The 17,914-nt window shown below is 44.4% G+C and overlaps 2 protein-coding genes across 2 annotated transcripts in view; both read left to right on the forward strand.

Annotated features, from left to right (window-relative positions):
- nkain2 (sodium/potassium transporting ATPase interacting 2) overlaps positions 1–1,507 on the forward strand; it is a gene marked incomplete at its 3' end in the record, with an annotated part of 67,590 nt that extends 66,083 nt beyond the window's left edge. The window contains exon 7 of the mRNA XM_084030646.1: positions 17–1,507. Coding sequence (XP_083886772.1) covers positions 17–26 — 10 coding nt within the window. The remainder of the gene's footprint in view (positions 1–16) is intronic.
- A 4,816-nt stretch (positions 1,508–6,323) lies between these two features.
- Positions 6,324–14,976, forward strand: rnf217 (ring finger protein 217). Its single transcript, XM_084030047.1, has 7 exons — positions 6,324–7,375; positions 10,780–11,001; positions 11,129–11,293; positions 12,129–12,226; positions 12,308–12,411; positions 13,562–13,633; positions 14,213–14,976. The coding sequence occupies exons 1-7, from the start codon at positions 6,380–6,382 to the stop codon at positions 14,290–14,292; spliced, it is 1,737 nt and encodes a 578-aa protein (XP_083886173.1). The 5' UTR covers positions 6,324–6,379; the 3' UTR covers positions 14,293–14,976.
- Positions 14,977–17,914: the final 2,938 nt, after the last annotated feature.

Here is a 17,914-nt window from a genome sequence, read left to right on the forward strand (position 1 = left end):
TCTCCTCCTCATTCAGGTCAAAGTAAACCCAGGAGCTCATCCAGGAGCACTGCCTTACCAACCACTGCTCAACATCCTGCTACTTTATCAAACTACGACACGGACAAGAAGACGGGATACAGAAGATTTAAGATATTCTGCCAACCTACAAATCTCCCCTCCAGTACTCAGATTGCTTCGCTGCTCTGCCTGTCTGCTGTTTTAAATGGATTTAGGTCTATTCGTGGTTCGATACTGGCCTCATGTGGTTGAGCACAGTAACTGCGGGACATTTGTCAAACACCAGTACAGGCAGCTCCGATAACAACTGCTTTTGTTTTTTTTCTTTTTTTTTTTGTCTCTGAAGAACCCAATCGGGAGCCAATGGCTTATTTCCTCTTGTGATGTTGGGTGAGAGAAACCAAAGGGATGTAAAGTCGTGTTTCTTCATGGACTCATGAAGTCAGAGATGTAGACGCAGCCCTGTTTCTTCAAGCTAGCCTGTTAATCCATCTCTGGAGCTTTCGGCTCCTTGTGGCTGACACATCAGACGCCGGACTTCCAACCGCAGCATCGACTAACAAGACGTAGGAATGTCAGACTTTTTTTTTTATTTCTAAGGTTCCCTTTCTTTGGTGCATTTGGGTCGTTGATGATGAGAGCTCTGTACGAGTCAGCGTCTGGACTCCAGCACGTTTCATTCCGTTGTTTCATCGGAAACGTTGAATGTTCAATGACGGCGCTGTGTGCACATTTACATGCTTTTCATTCCACATGTGTATAGGAAACACACACGTTCACGTACACAGGCATTCAGTGATGCACACATGCATGCACAACTATACACGCACACAAACACACGGCATAACATTTCTAATGTGAATCTTACCAATGTTTACAATAGAAGGCTGAACACCTGACAGGCAGACAGGAGACTTTCTAACTGCAGCGTCGAGCGTTTTCTACCACGTTACGTAATGCAGACGGGACAGATGTGTCTTTTGGTCTCTTGCTGTATAAGTACTTTGTCTTTTCATCTAAGACAGACCGGGAGAGGCAGATAGAGAGGACGTGACAAAGAAAACGATCCCAGAATAATGATTTGAGTTCAGGCAACAGTCTCCCTTTGTAGCTCTCAGTGCCAAGCTTCCTTTGTCACTCGCCCATCTCTTCTGGCAGGCAAGTTCCCCCCCTTATCCGTGATTATAAACAAAAAAGGCTTGAGGCTCCATCAAGTGCCCAATCAGCCTAATGTGCAGCATCCACCACTTTCTAGAACAAGAATTGTTCTAAATCTTCCGCAGGAAAAAAAAGAGACGACGCACACATTTTACAGAAATGACAATCAGTCAGATTGACCTGAATCTCATCATGGATTGGCATTTTTTTTTTTTTTTGCACCATAAAAAAATGTGCCAAAAAGGCTGTTGTCATCAAGTGGGAGGAGAGAGAGAGGCAACTAAGTTTGATTATTTGATTCATTATTTCATGTTTTGATTGATACATTTCCAAACCACCGGTGGGCGACGAAGACTGAAAGAAGGAGAGGAAACGACGCCGACGACGCTGCACACATTCACCCTCGACTGCAGACTAACGAGGACAAAACTTCCACCAGAGAGAGCTCCCTCTTTTCACCTCCTCGCCCCTCACATGTTAATGTTGAAAGTGCCAACTGTACCACCGCATGGACATCCGTAGAGTCTGGTTTCTGAAAGCCACAGACCGGGACCAAAAATAATGGGTCTCGGGTCATTTTCCTCGGGTTCCCATGTGAGGAAAAATAGCGAAGATATCACTAATCCCCAGAAAGAAATCACATTTGCATCCCAGCAGGTTTTCTCTTTAATTCCGTTCAGAAAAAAAAAAATCAACTGATTCTTTCTGGAAATGTAATGAGTTGCATTTTTTTTTTGTGGAAATCACTGGACCAAAAGTTTGAGGCCTTCTCCGCCAACCAGGGAACATTTCTGGGTGAAAACACTGACATAAGAATGGACTCTTCCCCTCTACAAACTACAAAGTCCACTCCCCCCCCTCTGCCAGATATCTTCAACAGTTCATGTTTTGTAACAAAACTTTGTGGGTTACGTTCAGAGTCGCTGCTCCGCGAGGCGCCCTCCGGAGGACAGAAACAACTTTTTTTCGTGTGTTTGCATGAGGTGTTTCCAAACTGTTGCATATTTAATCTCATGCTGCGTGTGACTAACTAGCTACTTAAAATGGGAACTGTTTGGTTTGTTGAATGCTCCTCAACTCTCTTCAAAGAGTCCTTAATGTGAACTTTGTGATTTTTCTATAAATAACACAGTCTGAAATCGGAGTAAAGGAGATAAAAATAGCTACAATGTAAAACGATGAAATGTAACCTTGAACTTCTAGACGTTTTTTAATCACATGTGGCCGTGTTTACTGTTTTTTCTAGTTGACTACTAATGTATGATGTTGTGTACAAGTGGGACTACTATGTTTTATTTCTTCTAATTGTGCCGTGTAGTTTTGAAATGAGAGAATAAGAGAAGAATGGGAGGAAAGGGAATTAGTTGCACTATAGTCTGTAATTCTTTCATTAACAATTCTGTCAGGGCTGGAAATTCACTTTCACTTCAGCACATAATTAACTTGACAATATTCATTTATATTTGAATTGTCAACCGAGCTTTTTAATAAATGAAACGACTGCAGATGAAGTGTCTCTTTGCTAAATTCAAATCAGGAAGTGATGCTGTGAAAAGGGTCACATAGTCCATAGCTGTGATGGTTGTGTCATTAGCAAATTTGAACTGAAAGTGAATTTATTTGTTAATTTATTCGCCTTTAATGGCATCGATCAAGTCAATATCACCTGGCACTGTGGAACCGGGATCAACTTAAAACGCTAATAAGAGAGGATTTCACATATATAATGTGACCCAAGTGTGTGTGTGTGTGTGTGTGTGTGTGTGTGTGTGTGTGTGTGTGTGTGTGTGTGTGTGTGTGTGTGTGTGTGTGTGTGTAAGGGTGTGCTTTTCTGCGTCATGGTGAACTGAACACTTAACCCAAAGCCACGACTTCAACACAAATGAAAATTAAGGAAATTGTAAAACCTGTCGGACACTGTTAATGAACAGCTATAACAACAGTTATAACACATTTTGAAGATAGAATAGTTTGTTGCTGATCGTCACAGCTGCTTGATGGCATTTATACTTAGGAACAGTCAATTTCGTCTTTAGGTCCAAGAATGCACGTCTGTACATAACGTTTGCAGAAGAATGTGAGGGTTATTTTTATATTTTTGTTTTGTTTTTGTTGAATGGTGTCAATAAGCTTCAGTCAAGCTATTGTAAAGTCCTCAATCTGTATTAAGGGTTACAAATCCTTCTATTTTGAAGCTTTAAAGTTGTGGCAAGAGTATACAGTTCTAGTTGTTACGATCATATGATGCTAAGTCAATGTATGAATAATAGGGGGAAACGTATATCCTGGTTTTTGGCTGAATTTTCACAAATTTTCAAAATCTATTTTGCATTGGTTAGCAAAATGCAGCATCTTCAGCTTCACGTAAACTATTCAGATAAATCTTTTCAAGTGTTACACCATTTAAAACCCCTGAAACTGGTTGTTAACTTTTCATATTTATTGATCCCGAGAGAAATTCAAGCATAAAGTAGTCTGGAAGCAAAATAAATTGACCCAACTGGCGTCATGTTTTGATTCAAATGTTGCTAAATCCTGATTAACACACAGAAGTGTGTGACATCACCTCGTCGCCATCGAAGCCACATTCAACTCGACCCAGGAATATCAGCGCAGCCCCACAGACAGAAATCTCTCTATTAAAATAACGTTTTCTAGGATCATCAAGTATTGTCATTGGTTGTTGAACGGTTAGTTTGATAAAGAAATACAGTTGCAAAGGGCAAACAGAGAAAACTGTAGGACCCAGGACAGAACCCTGAGGTACTCCGCGACTCAGCTTACCTCCCTTAATTTTACATTTACATTTAGGGAATTTAGCAGACGCTTTTTTCTCGTTAAATTAAGCAGCCGGAGACAGTTATGAGAAGCATCAAAATACATAAAGAGACTTTTCACACTGTCGGCACGTCGATGTGGGAACATGTGTCAGTGAAAATAGTGATATCCAAACTTTCTCTGTGGCTCTGGGTTGATTTTGTTTATGTTCACCACTGACTCGAACCATCTATGTTGGTTTACCTCCTTCTCCTTTTATGGTGGTTTTCCTACAGGTGACTGACTGTACATAAACTAGACAGCTGGGAATAAAGTAGACAGTGGAGAAGGAAGTTGTGTCCTTTTCTTTGACACCTCTCAGTCATATTCTGAACTCTCTGTGACCTCAAATGATTTACATTTGCTACGTATTTAACGGTCTGAACTATTTCCTTTTGGGGTTGACTGTGTCTTTGTTCTCCAGCCAAAGTGTTTCCAGTATTCTTAAGTTCTTAAGAAAAGAAAATCCGCTTTCCTAAAGAGACTGAAATGAAGCTAAACCTGTTGAAACGGGATCCAGAAAGACAGCTGAGGGCAACATCATCCCACATCCTGACCTGACACGCAGTACAATCAGCTTATCACCTTAACACACACTCACACAGATACAGAGGCATTGCCAGGAAGCACTGTTGTTCGTTTGCCGTGGAAACATACTGGTAATCATTAAGAGCAGAGAGCGGACGGTGTTCCTACATCGTCACCCGGCGCTCAAAGGTAAATTCAGTTCAGTGTTTGAATCCCTGAGGATAATGGTGTTGAAAGTAAAACATGAAACATCTACCCAATTAAGATCGAAAAAACCTCTCTAGTGAGAAAGTAAAGGCCTCCTCGTGTCGATGAGTTGAAGTAAATCCCCGAGATTGGAAGCACTTTAAATATTTATTTGTAGCCCGCAGGAGCGTCCTCGTTTCTTTTTAGTGTTGTTAAATGTAGAACAGCGCTCCCCGTTAAGTATCTGATGGGTTTTCTGGCTTGATGTATTAAGCGGATGACTCACACTAGTAAAGGCTTTTTAACATAGTTGGCATTTTCCAGTAAAATCAATTGGGCACAGCCAGAACAAGCAAACTAATTACCGTGTGGATGGCGCCCTATGGCACCAATGAGGAATTGTAACCGAGCTAACAACCCATTTTACAGGAGCCCGAGTTTGGTTCATTTAAACGTTGTGCCAGCAGCAGCTGAGCTCAAAACGTGTCAGTCTCAATTACTCTCACTCTTATGTGTTCAAGTGTCACTCTCCCTGTCGGAATGAAATGCCTCCTGGGTATTGGGGCTTCACTGAAGATGAGTATTTTGTATGTGTGTGTGTGATGCAATGAAAAGTAATAGGTCTACTTTTAAAAAACTGAACGTAGCCTGGTGATAGCCGAGGAATCATCATAGATAGTGACAGTTTTTCTTGCAGCTGTATCATACAACACCAGGACTACGTTAACGTGAAGGTGTTCCACTTGGTAACGTTTGTTCTGTCGTCATGGCAGCTGAGCCGTTTCCTGTAACAACTGTGCATATTCACCCACTGATGAGGTGTGATTGAAACACCTGGGAAAGTAAGCGTATGGACGTTGACTTAACGTTGTTTCGTCAAATTGATATTGGACTTTTTTAAATGTGCAAAATAGATAAATGTTTTAATTTAGTGTAATCTATTTCAGAAATAACGCTGCTTTGGGTTTCACCACATTTTGTACGTCCAAATGGATATGACATAAGACATGTGACCAAATGTGTTATGTGTTATTGTCCAGTTCTGTCCCTGCTTCTGATTATTTGAGTAAACCTGTCGGTGAAATCATGTATACAGGTACTTAGTATGAGCACATTTCTCCCATTATAACACACATATTATATATTTTGAGATATATGAGACAGATCGCCACTACTTCGTGACCCCCACATTGTGATATAATAGGGGTATGCAACATATAAAATAAAACTGAAACATATCTGGTCTTGAAGGTAGATTTTTTATATTTTAAGAGTAAGAGTTTATGGATGGATGGATCCTATAAGGGACCCCCAAGCTCCCAAAAATGGAGTAAAATATTGTTTTCCCCATATATTAAAAAGTCACGCCATAGTGGGGTAAACTGACACTGAAACAAAATGTTTTAATTTGTGATTAAACTCAGAAACGCCTGTAGGAGTGTAGGAGTCCACCGTTTTAAAGCCTTCTTTGCCTGCACGCTCGTGCCCAGCGCCTCCGCTCGTGCCAATCTGCCGGGCCTCCTCCACTCTACCGCTAGGCTTCCCGTCGGGCCAATCGCTGCTCTCCCACACGCTGACGTCGATACCCGGAAGCGCCGAACTGCCTGCTTTGTTTTGTTTTGGTAGCGGACGGGAGTCGGACAGGAGGGTGGACAGGCGGAGGACCGTCCGCGAGAGAGCCGCACACCAAATGGGGAGAGTCGCGTCGGGGATGGAAGATGACGACGGACCGGTAGCCGACGCGAGTAAAATGCCGAGTTTTATCAGCAGTTTCGAGGAGGGGAGGGCGAGATTGTCCCGCAACCTGCCGACACAAACTTCCTTCACGGACGGCAAAGTTGACCGGTCGGTCAGAGACGCGAGCCGCCGCGTCACCAGATCAAACTCGTCGGTGGACGGAGGTGAGCGGGAGCCGGAGGAGAGGAGCGGCGAGGAGGAGAAGGATGCGAAGGGCAACAACAACAACAATTGCAACGGCGGCGGCGGAGGAGGAGGAGGAGGAGGAGGAGGAGGAGAGAGGAGGAAAGTGAGCGCTGTCGAGATTTTGAGGAGGAATTTCGGGGTTTCAAAATCTCCCTCTCTGTGTCTCAACACGAACAGTCGGATGCAGCGCGGCGCCGAGCGCGAGCGCCGCGAAGCAGCCGTTGATAATGACGTTTCAAACGGTCACGGAGCCGAAAAGTCGGAGGGCGAGACGGGCGACGCCGGGACGGAAAACGAGCCCACCTCGAGCGACTTGGCGACTCGGGACGTGAAAGGAGTTGAATCGGCAACCGTTACGGCTCAGCGTCACCGTGAACGTGACGGTGACGACAACGCGGTCACTCCAGGCGAGTCCTTCTACGTCAAAGAGCACGTCTACTGCGCGGTGTATTGCATCGCCAGCGACAGTCGGCGCAAATACGTAGGAATCACAGACGATGAGGCGGTCGCGTCCGACCCGCCAGAGATGGACTTGGAGGCGGGACGAGGGGAGGGTTCGAGTCCCGAGCCGACCCCGTACACCCTGGACGACTTGGTGGACCCCTTCGGTGACATGGCCCGCCGGCCGTCCGCGGAACAGGCCGGCGCGGAGACTGCGATGCAGGGTTGCCGGGTGTGCCTGGAGGAGAAAACCATCGCACCGTTGCCCTGCTGCAGGAAGGCCGTGTGCGACGAGTGTCTGAAGCTCTACGTCAGCTCCCAGGTCGGTGTGTGTGTGTGTGTGTGTGTGTGTGTGTGTGTGTGTGTGTGTGTGTGTGTGTGTGTGTGTGTGTGTGTGTGGTGGGGGGTTACGTGATCCAGGGGGCCACAGGGCTGAGGTTTATGAAACACATGCAGGTTGCAGCCTGTCCCAGAACCGGGGTTGTGCTGGGACAGTCAGCAGCTGGTTGAAGTGTCCTTGAGCAGTAACACACACACACACACACACACACACACTTTTTTGTGTTTTAACTGTTAAGCTTGGCATCCTATCTCTTCCAAAGCATTCTGGCGTTGAACAATCTGATTAAGCGCCTAAATGTTCTGTCTCCTGTAAACTAACTCACTAAAATGTCTCCAACATCTGCAGGTCTCCTAATTTTAGTGAATCCTAAACAATTTGGGACGGTTTCCGACAAAAGCCGACATTGTGCGTCGCCGTGTCGTTGCAGAGCTTTCACCTCGGGGAGGAGGATTTCACCGTCGCATACACCGCTTGCATTGTGCATTTATTCGTTTTTTTAGTCCACGTGTGGCCTTCCAGCTTGGCTCCGCTTCTGGTTTCTTTCACTTCCCAGAATGCCGTGTGTTTATTTTAGTTTGTGCACGGAGAGAGCGAGCACCATCACAAAGTCATTCCTTCAACTCAGCCAGATATATAGGTCACAATCGGGACACAGCATGTCTGTTTTATCTGCACTGCAATATATCTTAAGTTGAGCTCCTGCTCATTGATTCTGGTGGCGATACACGGTTATAAATCAAGGAACTGAATAATAGATGAACGAAACATTTGCTTCCTATTATTCAGTGAAGATGCCATATAAAGAGGGAGTCGGCCAATGAAAGGCACGTTGCCAGTCGCTGCCTTCTAACGGAGCTAAAGCGTTTCAGGACGGATGTCTTTAAGTGTCTCGTTCATGAACTAGTCGGATCCCCCGGATCCTAATCCCAGTTTACGTGAGCCTGTATGCTTTCTAATTTTACAAGCTAAGGGCTGCGACTGTTACTGTAATCTCCTTTAATCTGTGCGGATAAAAGCGTGTTTGTCAGTCACCCTGATGGCGTTCTATAAGCAATTGTCTTGCTTTGATAACAAAGCGTGCATAATCACACGGAGAGACAAGTGGATCTCTCTGATAAGAACACTGAAATGAGACAAGGGTCATGTAAACAACCCTGAGTGGGTGGAATCTGTTTTTTTGTCAGTGTGCTGCAACCGTTTTTAACAGAGAAATCTGTGTTTGTGGCGATGAGACTCTTGGAAGGGGTCAGTGCCTTGCTCCTGGGCAATTGGCCTGGGATGGATGCAGCATTGCACTTTGGTTTTGTTGTTCTCCCAAGGATTAAATCAGTAACTTCCTTGTTATTTACCTGCATCCTCATACCAAGGCAATGGTGTTGCTCATTTTAAAAGTCATAAACGGGGATGAAGTATCTGGAAATAAAGACTTGTTTTCTGTAGATGTGTTTTAGATTTAGTGGGAAAATGAGCTTCTCTACATCAAAGCACCCCCAGCCATGTTCCAGATATGCTCCCATGAATGATTTATGAACCGGGTGTTATTTAACACCGTTTTGTTTTATTATCCATTACTTGTAGCTAACGCGGTTAACTCTCCTCACACGTTCTAACTTTCCTTAAAGCATCTCTCCACAGAGTGCTGCAGGGACGAACGCCTTTTTAAAGACACGTAACAGCTTTAAAATTCATGTGAAGGGGTATCTGCTTATTTTAAATCATGGAACAAAAGATTAAAATCTTCAGTGCTTCAGGCGTCGTAACAAGAAGCGCCTTCAATACACCCTTTAAATGAAAAAAATGCTTACTTAGCATCACTCATTCCTGCAGCTCTTTAACATGTGCTGTTTATGTGTTACTCAGTCTGATGAGCAGCTTACTAGTTACATAGTAAGAGTCTGAACCAAAACAATTTAGATTTTGATTGTTACTTTCCGTCCCTAGTACAAATATGCGGATATATATATTTAAATCAAATCATAATTATTATTATTTTTACACCTCAGGCTATAAATACTCTGAGTTGGGAGTGACTGCTGTGAAAGTCGCCGCACCACGACTGCACATTCACTGCATTCTGACACGACACGGTGGTCGTTTTAGCTGTAAACGTTCTTGATTTACTGCTTTAATCGTGTTCATGGCTTTATGCCGGATTATGTTTCTCCTTTTGAAACGCTACACGCGGCGGTGACACGTGTGTGTGTGTGAGAGACAAATGGAGCGGCAGCAGTCGTAACCCGTCCGACCAGTCTGGCAATGGTCACCGCTGTGTTTAGTGTTGTGGCAACAATGCACTTAAACTCTAATGCCCTTCACAGGATACATTTCTATAATCATGTGACAGGACTTCTACTCTGTGGGTGTGTGTGTGCTGTAGAGGATGTTGGGTGTAACTCCATTCTTATTTGCTTTCTGTCTGCTATCATTTCTCACACACACATACTGAGTAAATACCTTATCACATGTCAATACATGAACATGTGGGAGAAAGAGACAGAAAGGAAATATGAAGGAGGAGGAGAGAGAGAGAGAAGGATGCCCTGGGAGCGGGGCTAATAATTCAATATGGTCATTTATGGTCCTGCGACCTTATTTGGGAAAGAAATGACCTCGTTTCCTGCTTGTAAACATAGTCGGTGTGTAGCTGAACATATTTACTCATTTACTTCACTTGAAAATATTCATTTTTGCACTGAAGTTCTCGATGAAATGAGTCAATACTTTTCACGTGTTGAGTATTTAATTCACACAGGCGTATGCAAACATTAACATTTGATTATATCACATAGAAAATGTATCTAAAGACAAGAAAACATGCTATCTCATGACATTTATCATAATCTGGATAAAACGATCGATATCGGGTTAGAAGCTTTTGGCTAAATCGCCCAGCCTTACCTGGGAGAAAGCAAGGAAGTCTGATACTTCTGATAGTCTGAAACACACACTTGCCTAATTTAATATATTTTTAAAACGTCTGTGTCCCCTGCCGCTCTGTAATGCATGTGATGTTACGGTTATTTAGTGTTCGATTCAGTGACCGGTCTGCTATGAATGACCGCCGAGCACTTGGTCTCTCCACTAACTAACGTGTGTCTGTGTGTGCTTTCATACATATTAACCTCCATTCTCTCCACTGCCTCCTTCAGCCTTCCATTCATTACCTTTTACGCCCCTCTATGCTCGGGTGAATTATTAACCGTTTCCCATCAGCGTCGATTTGGTCCTGATAGTTGAAACCCACCAGAGCCAGATCTCATTTGTGCAGCAGGTGCTGTTGAAAGACATATTAACATTTACATATTTAACATGCTTTGCCTCGTTTTAAACCTTTGAATGTGCTTGAAATCCATTTGAAATCTGATTTCTGTGATGTTTCCCAGGTGCGAGTAGCCAAATCTTACATCAGCTGTCCAATCCCAGAGTGCAGCGGGTACCTGGAGGAGGGAGTGGTGATTTCTCATTTAGCCAGCGAAGACGTGGCAAAGTACCGTTACTTTCTGGAGCTGAGTCAGCTGGACTCGAGCACCAAGCCCTGCCCCCAGTGCAGCCAGTTCACCTCACTGAAGGGGAACAACCACAACCGCTCCGAGCATAAGTACAAGGTACGTCGACGGCTGCGACGCAGCACAGAAACACAAGGGAATTACATGAGAAAATGAAATTTCCACTTACAGGTGATACTGTATGTGTGTGTGTAAAACGAACATCTGTCTTCTGTCCCTGCTGTAGATCCAGTGTAGCAATTGCCAGTTCGTGTGGTGCTTTAAATGCCACGCGCCGTGGCACAACGGGGTCAAATGTCGCGACTACAAGAAAGGCGACAAGCTGCTACGGAGCTGGGCGAGCGTCATAGAGCACGGACAGAGAAACGCCCAGAAGTGTCCACGGTGCAAGGTGAGGGTGCGATTATCATTCTCCTTCTTCTTTTTTCTGCTGTCGAACAACAACACGGGCCAGGGGAATGCTGAACCACCGCGCGAGGCGGACGTGGGTTAATGGGGCGAGGGTTGACTGATGGAGGGTGGAATCAATGTCGATGAATTAATCAATGAAGGCTAAGAGAAACACGATGACGGATGGGCAGCCGCAGAGAAGCAGACAGATGCTGAGATTTGAAGCGCGTGTGGAACAGCAGGACAAAAGAAACCACGTCTCTGCTGCACAAAAACAAAAATCTGGCAGCCTCACTGGCATCTCTCGCCGTCATAAAGGAAGCCTGGTCTCATTCCGAACTACACAATATCTAATTTGACTGTCAGGAGATGACTAAAGGAAGACATAGATTAAGCTAATTACCGGTATGAAGGAACCGTTTCCCTCGCAGCCACAAACACTTTCCATTTGTGTTCGCCGGTGACTCTGGATTTCTGCTCTGGTAGCGGGCGGAGACGATCTCGTTTGACTGTGACGCCAGCAAATTGGTGTCACGCTGTGTTTCTCTCTGGAGAAGAGGCTGAGAGCAGCTGAACTTAAACGCCCCGGTTCGTAGTTAAGGTTTTCAGCAGCCGAATAGAAGCGCTCCATTAAGCGTGCTGCCGCGTGCATTTTTCAAATAGTTCAATAGACGCGCGTGAGCGTGATGCTGAACCACATGTTTGGAAATGGGCGGTGCATTTTAATGCTGAGGCGCCTGGGAAATTGCACCCATTTTGACAATAAGCTGAGTCTGAAAGGAGCTTTTAATCTGTGTTTATGTAAACCTTTTTTTTTTTCCATCTTGCTTCTGTAGATCCATATCCAGCGTACGGAGGGATGTGACCACATGACATGTACGCAGTGTAACACCAACTTCTGTTACCGCTGTGGAGAGCGCTACCGACACCTACGGTTAGAATAATTTCCTTTAAAAAAAAAAAAAAACAACAACTTTTTGTTGACAATCTGATTTCATGCTAAATGTTCCGTCAGGTTCTTCGGGGATCACACGTCCAACCTCAGCGTGTTTGGATGCAAGTATCGTTATCTACCTGACAAACCTCATGTGAGACGGCTAATTAGAGGGTCGGTCTGTGGTAAGTAGGTGTGTGTGTGTGTGTGTGTGTGTTTTTAACCATCCTAGTGGCAACTTTGGTCGGTTGTTTCCACCCTTTTTGTTCCACAGTGAAATCTCATATTCATGGTGCCCAGAGGGTGAACCCGACTGTCTGTGGCGATGCCTCTGTTATTTGTGATGTCGTTTAAAACTTTGGTTTCACTGTAGCATACAATTGGGAATATTATATTATTGCAGCTGCTCTTTCACAGTTACACAGTTTTCCCTGAGGGGGAACTGGATTATCAGCTGTAAACGCCGTATCTGAGGACTGGGTGCTAACCAGTAATATTCCTCTATAGCTTTACATGGCAAATAGTTGTCTGCTGCTGTATTGATGCTGTGAATATTAAATTAAGCCACATTCCCTCAACCTGCTTTATTTTTTTGTAATTCTGCTTCAGTAAGTGATTTCCTGCGTCCCAAAATAACCATGTTGCACTCAGCTGTGGATTATAATTGTAGATTAGAGCGGGCGTGGAGACACAGCACACTTTTTAGCGAGTGAAGGATTTGATTTAAATGCTTGGAGTCAAAATGCGTTGTTGCCGCCTCGCACGATGACCAGCCAGCCACGTCGTGTCTGAATTCGTCCCGCGATGACAGTGAACGCGTCCTTATTAAACGCTGTGCTTGCAGAGACCCCTTGAGGAAAGCTTTATAATGAGGTGTGAAATCCTCATATCAGATTATGTTATAATTATCCATTCACAGTTATCACATTTATGCACCAGCGAGTCTGGAGGAAGCTGATCTGATAGATGTGTTTGACTCGGCTCTCCATGACAGCGACAGCTAGTTTAATCAGCAGGGTGCCCGCTCAACTGGGAGCTAATTTGTCGCTTAACGAGAGCCACTTAGCTGTTACGGCTCTTGTCGTTGTCTTCATGCCATGGCCTGTTAGCGGTGCAGATTCTGCATGTAATAAGAGGACATCTTAATGTAGACAGACGATTTCCACTAGAATATGCGTCCTTTACAGTCAATTTGATGCACTGGAGGCCAAACATCTTATATTTAGCAGCGACGCATTGAAATTTAAATAAAATGTAACACATTTTGAGTCATGCCATGTTTATTCCACGTGAAAGGAACATGTACTCGTCTAATTCTTCTGTTTTTCTCCGCAGCCACTAAGGTGCTGATCGCTCCGGTGGTCATTTTGCTGGTCGTGGTGCTCGGAGCTCTCGCCCTGGTGATAGGTAACACAATCACACACATGAACACGCACGATAATCAGGGTGACGCTGCAGAGAGAGGCGTAGACAGACTTATAGACAGGTCTGTGCTAACAAAACAACGCAGAGAGGAATGTAAACTCTCCATCGCTCTCTGGATGACGGGCTTTCACTTCCAGAAACTACATTTACTAGTCATATCATCCAGCTCTCTGTCAGACAGCGCTGTGAACTATCGATGCCTCGGCTGAACTGTAATTAGTGTTAATCTCTTTCCCCGTGTGTGTGTGCGTCTGACAGATGAGCCGCTGTGGGCTAACGATGGCAGATTCACATTTATTTTCCATCGTTAAGAGAATCAGCGCCGCTCTCTTTTTCCGCTCAATTAGTTTCACATATGCCGAATCTGTAAGCGGTGATGGAGCGATCAAATCAAATCCATACAGAAAACTCATCAGAGCTTCACGTAAACAGATAATTCATGACTGGCATTAACGAGCTGTTCATTTAAATGTGGCTCATTAGAAAAAAGGGATTGTTTGAGCTTTGAGCCGTCATTCTCCTCTGCCTTCCTCCCTACATTGACCTTTTCTCCGTCCCCAGGTTTGGTCGTTTTCCCGGTCTACTATGTGTGCAAGAGGCGGAAGAAGCAGCGTGCACAGGGATCCGGACGGTGGATCTGACGGAAACCCCCCCCCCCCAATGCACTTCATCTAGACCAGGCACGCACCGCTACAACGCCCACATCTCCTCAGGGATGAACACGCCAGCCTGAGTCATCGTCTGAGAGCAGCATCCCAAAATTAATTCCTTCAGGCTGGAAGGAAGCATATACACATATATAGTGAGGGCCTGGATGATTATCACGGCGAGAATATTTGTGACTGCTGCGAGAGGAATGCTGGCTATTCAAGTGGAAAAAACACAAATACGGCAGAGGCTTCACTCGGAAGTGTTTGAATTCCCGTATCCCTCCACTAAATTTCACCGCCGTCGGCTATTTTAAGCCGAGAGCTTTCTTGCTTTTCACTCTTCTGCCACGTTTAACAACAGCTGTCTTACGGGAGGACAAATGTAAACGCACGTTGGACTGAGGCAGTTTTGTTTACACTCACACGTCGGTTAGCCTGATACGAAGAATACCGTGGTTTCTAAAGTTTGACAGCGTTGGATACAAGTTATGAGCACCGTCGGCTGAAAAATGACAGGAGGATGGAAACGGCATGTGGAAACTGAATTCAGGACCGAGCCATGATGGGAAAATGAGTTCTCAGAGATGCACAGAAGCTGGACATTTGAATTTGCGTAACCTTTGTTTGTTGGAACCTCCGTGTTTATTGGATTGTGACAAATTCCCACGGCGAGTCTCCGACAAGCACGCACAATTCAAAATGCAGCATCGTTGGCTGACCTGGATGACCTTGACTCTGATCTCAAACTAAAAGTTGGGTTGTGGCTAGTTTTAAAGGTCAACCTTTAGCATCCTATTTACAAACACACACGAAGCCCACTATTATCCCCTGAATGAAAATACTGGAAAGTGACTTTTTTTTTGTAGTCAGCCTCCATTGTTTTCTGTTGTGGTTCTCCATCCAGTCCCCGTCCGTCCCCGTCTTCCTCGCCGGTGTGTACACCCTCCCTGCCCGGCAGCCCATCTCTGCCATGCCCAAATACTGTATGCCAGTATCTGCATCATCAAAAAAAAACAAGAAAAAGAAACAGCTGCTGCGCGGCAATTGTGCCAAAACAAAATGCTGAATGTGGCAGGACAGACAGTCGACGCTGTCCCTTTGTCCCATGTCTTTGTTGTAGTTTTTAGGGGTTGCTTGTTGCAGAGGGTTTTTTTTTGGGGGGGGGGGGGGGGGTTGATGCGGTCAGTATTTAGTTCTGCATGAAGAAATAGACTTTGAGGCTCTTTAAGATTGTAGGAAAATTAGTTGAAAGCTGCTTAGAAAATGACTGAATATGCGATTGCCAATAGTTACGGTAGATAAACTGAATGTATTTAATGTGCTGCTGCTTTGTAGTCTGGGTGGCGGTTTGCTTTAGAGCTAAACAAAAGAGTGAGTTCAGAGGTAATCATCAGGCTGCCGTGCACTGGGAGTGTGATGTGTTTGGATGTTGCTTATTAGATGATCGGGTTCTCGTGGTTTTTTTAAAGAATTGACGCCGAGTGTTTGGTTTTGCGTCTGATTTTTACAGCGATACGAGGACGTCCGTCTGCTCGAGTTTGGATCGCGACTTATTGGCTTTTAGCGTACACACACTTGACTCGATCACACTGGCACATGCTGCGAGGAAGCACACAAGCGGAGCGCTGCCAGGAAACAGGAGATTTTCAAGAGCTTTAAAGGTCGTCACCTGGCAGCAGCCAGCTTGCCGTCCTTCTCTTATCCCTCTATCCTCTCCTCCCTGCTGTCAGTCCTTCGGTTTTTGAAGAGGAGCGTTCATCCACTGGAGCTGTGGCCGCTGTGTTCGGCCGCAGAAATCATCCAAAACGGGATGCTTTTTGACTCCTGATACGTGAGAATCAACACTGAGCTACCTGCGGCGCATGCTGCGGTCAAGTACAAGTTTGTTTTTTGGTGTGCTCAACCACTTCATGAAGCAGTCTGTTTTTTATTCTTTTATCGCTCGACCTTTTTAAATACGTTTTCAGGAAAACACACAAAAGGACGAGGAGAAAGCACAATGTGTCTGCGCATAAAAGCGAGGAAAAAGATGTGGAATGATAAAGTTATGAAATATTGATTGGGAACACAGTTTTTTAAAAACGTGTGGTTGCCCAGCAGAGTGTTTGCTGGGTGTTGGAGAACATTTCGTCACTGAATCTCAAAGCATGAAGGAACAGCAGGGTCGATGTTCATGCATGTTGGACATCATTAGCTTCTCTTTATCCCAGGGATCTGACACACGTTCTACGTCTGGGAGTTCAGAAATACCAATTGTCAAGTACAGCGAAGGTATATATATATATATGTGTGTATTTATATGAATCTAAATCTTAGATTTATATATATATTGCACGCTGCTTTCAGTAGGTACTGACTCTGGGGTTGAATCCACTCTCAGGGAGTTTGTTTTCTGTTCGCTGTACCCAGAGCCCTCCAATCACAGGAGAGCTGTGTGCCACAGACGTCACCGATCACCGCAGAGTCAAAAATCCTCCCCGACACGTTTACCCAGAGCTGCGTAGCAACCGTGTTTCGTTTCAGGAAGTAAAAAAAAAAAAACACTGAAGTGTCCAAACACATCCAAACATCTCAGCGTCTGCTGTCATTACGTGTTTGAAGTTGTGCGCCAAACAAAGAAGATGGAAACTCTATTTAACAATTGTTCACGTGCATCACATGTAAACATGTTTATCTAACTGATCAGCTGACTCTACGCTGACTCGTTGCATTTCTGTTTGTTTGAGTGAAATATGACTGACTGTTTGTGAAGGACATTTGTGCTCCATCAGTGAGTGAAGTAGTTTTAATAGTTTAATTTGCTGTGGTACATACATTTTTCTTTTTTTTTAACTATTCCCATGGCATTTTAGCAGAAATGTTGCACTGCAGTTTACAAGTCACCACCGCTGAATTAGTCCATTGATTAGCTCATCGCCTGTAAAATGATCAGATGGCAGATGGATTGATCGTTTGATTTGGTCAGGAAAAGTACTTTAAAGGAGCGTGGGTTTACAGTTTTGCTGTCAGACAGTAATTTTGAATATAAATTTGTTCCACCTGGTTACACATTCTGGACAAATGTCAATTAATTTGATGAGCAGGCATTTGCTGCTCATGTCGGGGTTCTTTCCCTTTTCTACGTGCACACGTGTGCTAATTCTGCTCATGTTAAGATGCCATGATGAAATGCCATTATTGTTTTGTTGTTTTATTCTCACGTGTTACTGACCTGAAAGCTGAACATGCAAAAGAAAAGGTTGCTCTTATCATTCAGCAGCATGAGAGTTATGTTGGCCGATGATTTCTTGTTTTTCCTTCCTTTGCTGGGGTTTATTGGCTGGCTGATAGCCCCGGCTGTTTCCTTTTGTGTTACAATCCCAGTGATCTTGACATAAATATGCAATAGTGCCTTCACAGCCATTATAGATCAGGGTGTTGCCAACGTGTGGTTCAGGGCCCCTGGGTGACTCCAAAGATTGAAAATCTATCACAGCCTCACCTACGTTTTGTATATAGTAAATCAGTTCAATATATCTATTAATCGGTGACCTCTACGCGGTGCAATCAGGCCCCTCGATTAATAATGTGTGTTTCAACAAGCTAAAGATTAAACCAAACCTCTCAAATGTTA

This window comes from Eutrigla gurnardus, assembly GCF_963514095.1.
Source record: "Eutrigla gurnardus genome assembly, chromosome: 16".
Taxonomy (NCBI): domain Eukaryota; kingdom Metazoa; phylum Chordata; class Actinopteri; order Perciformes; family Triglidae; genus Eutrigla; species Eutrigla gurnardus.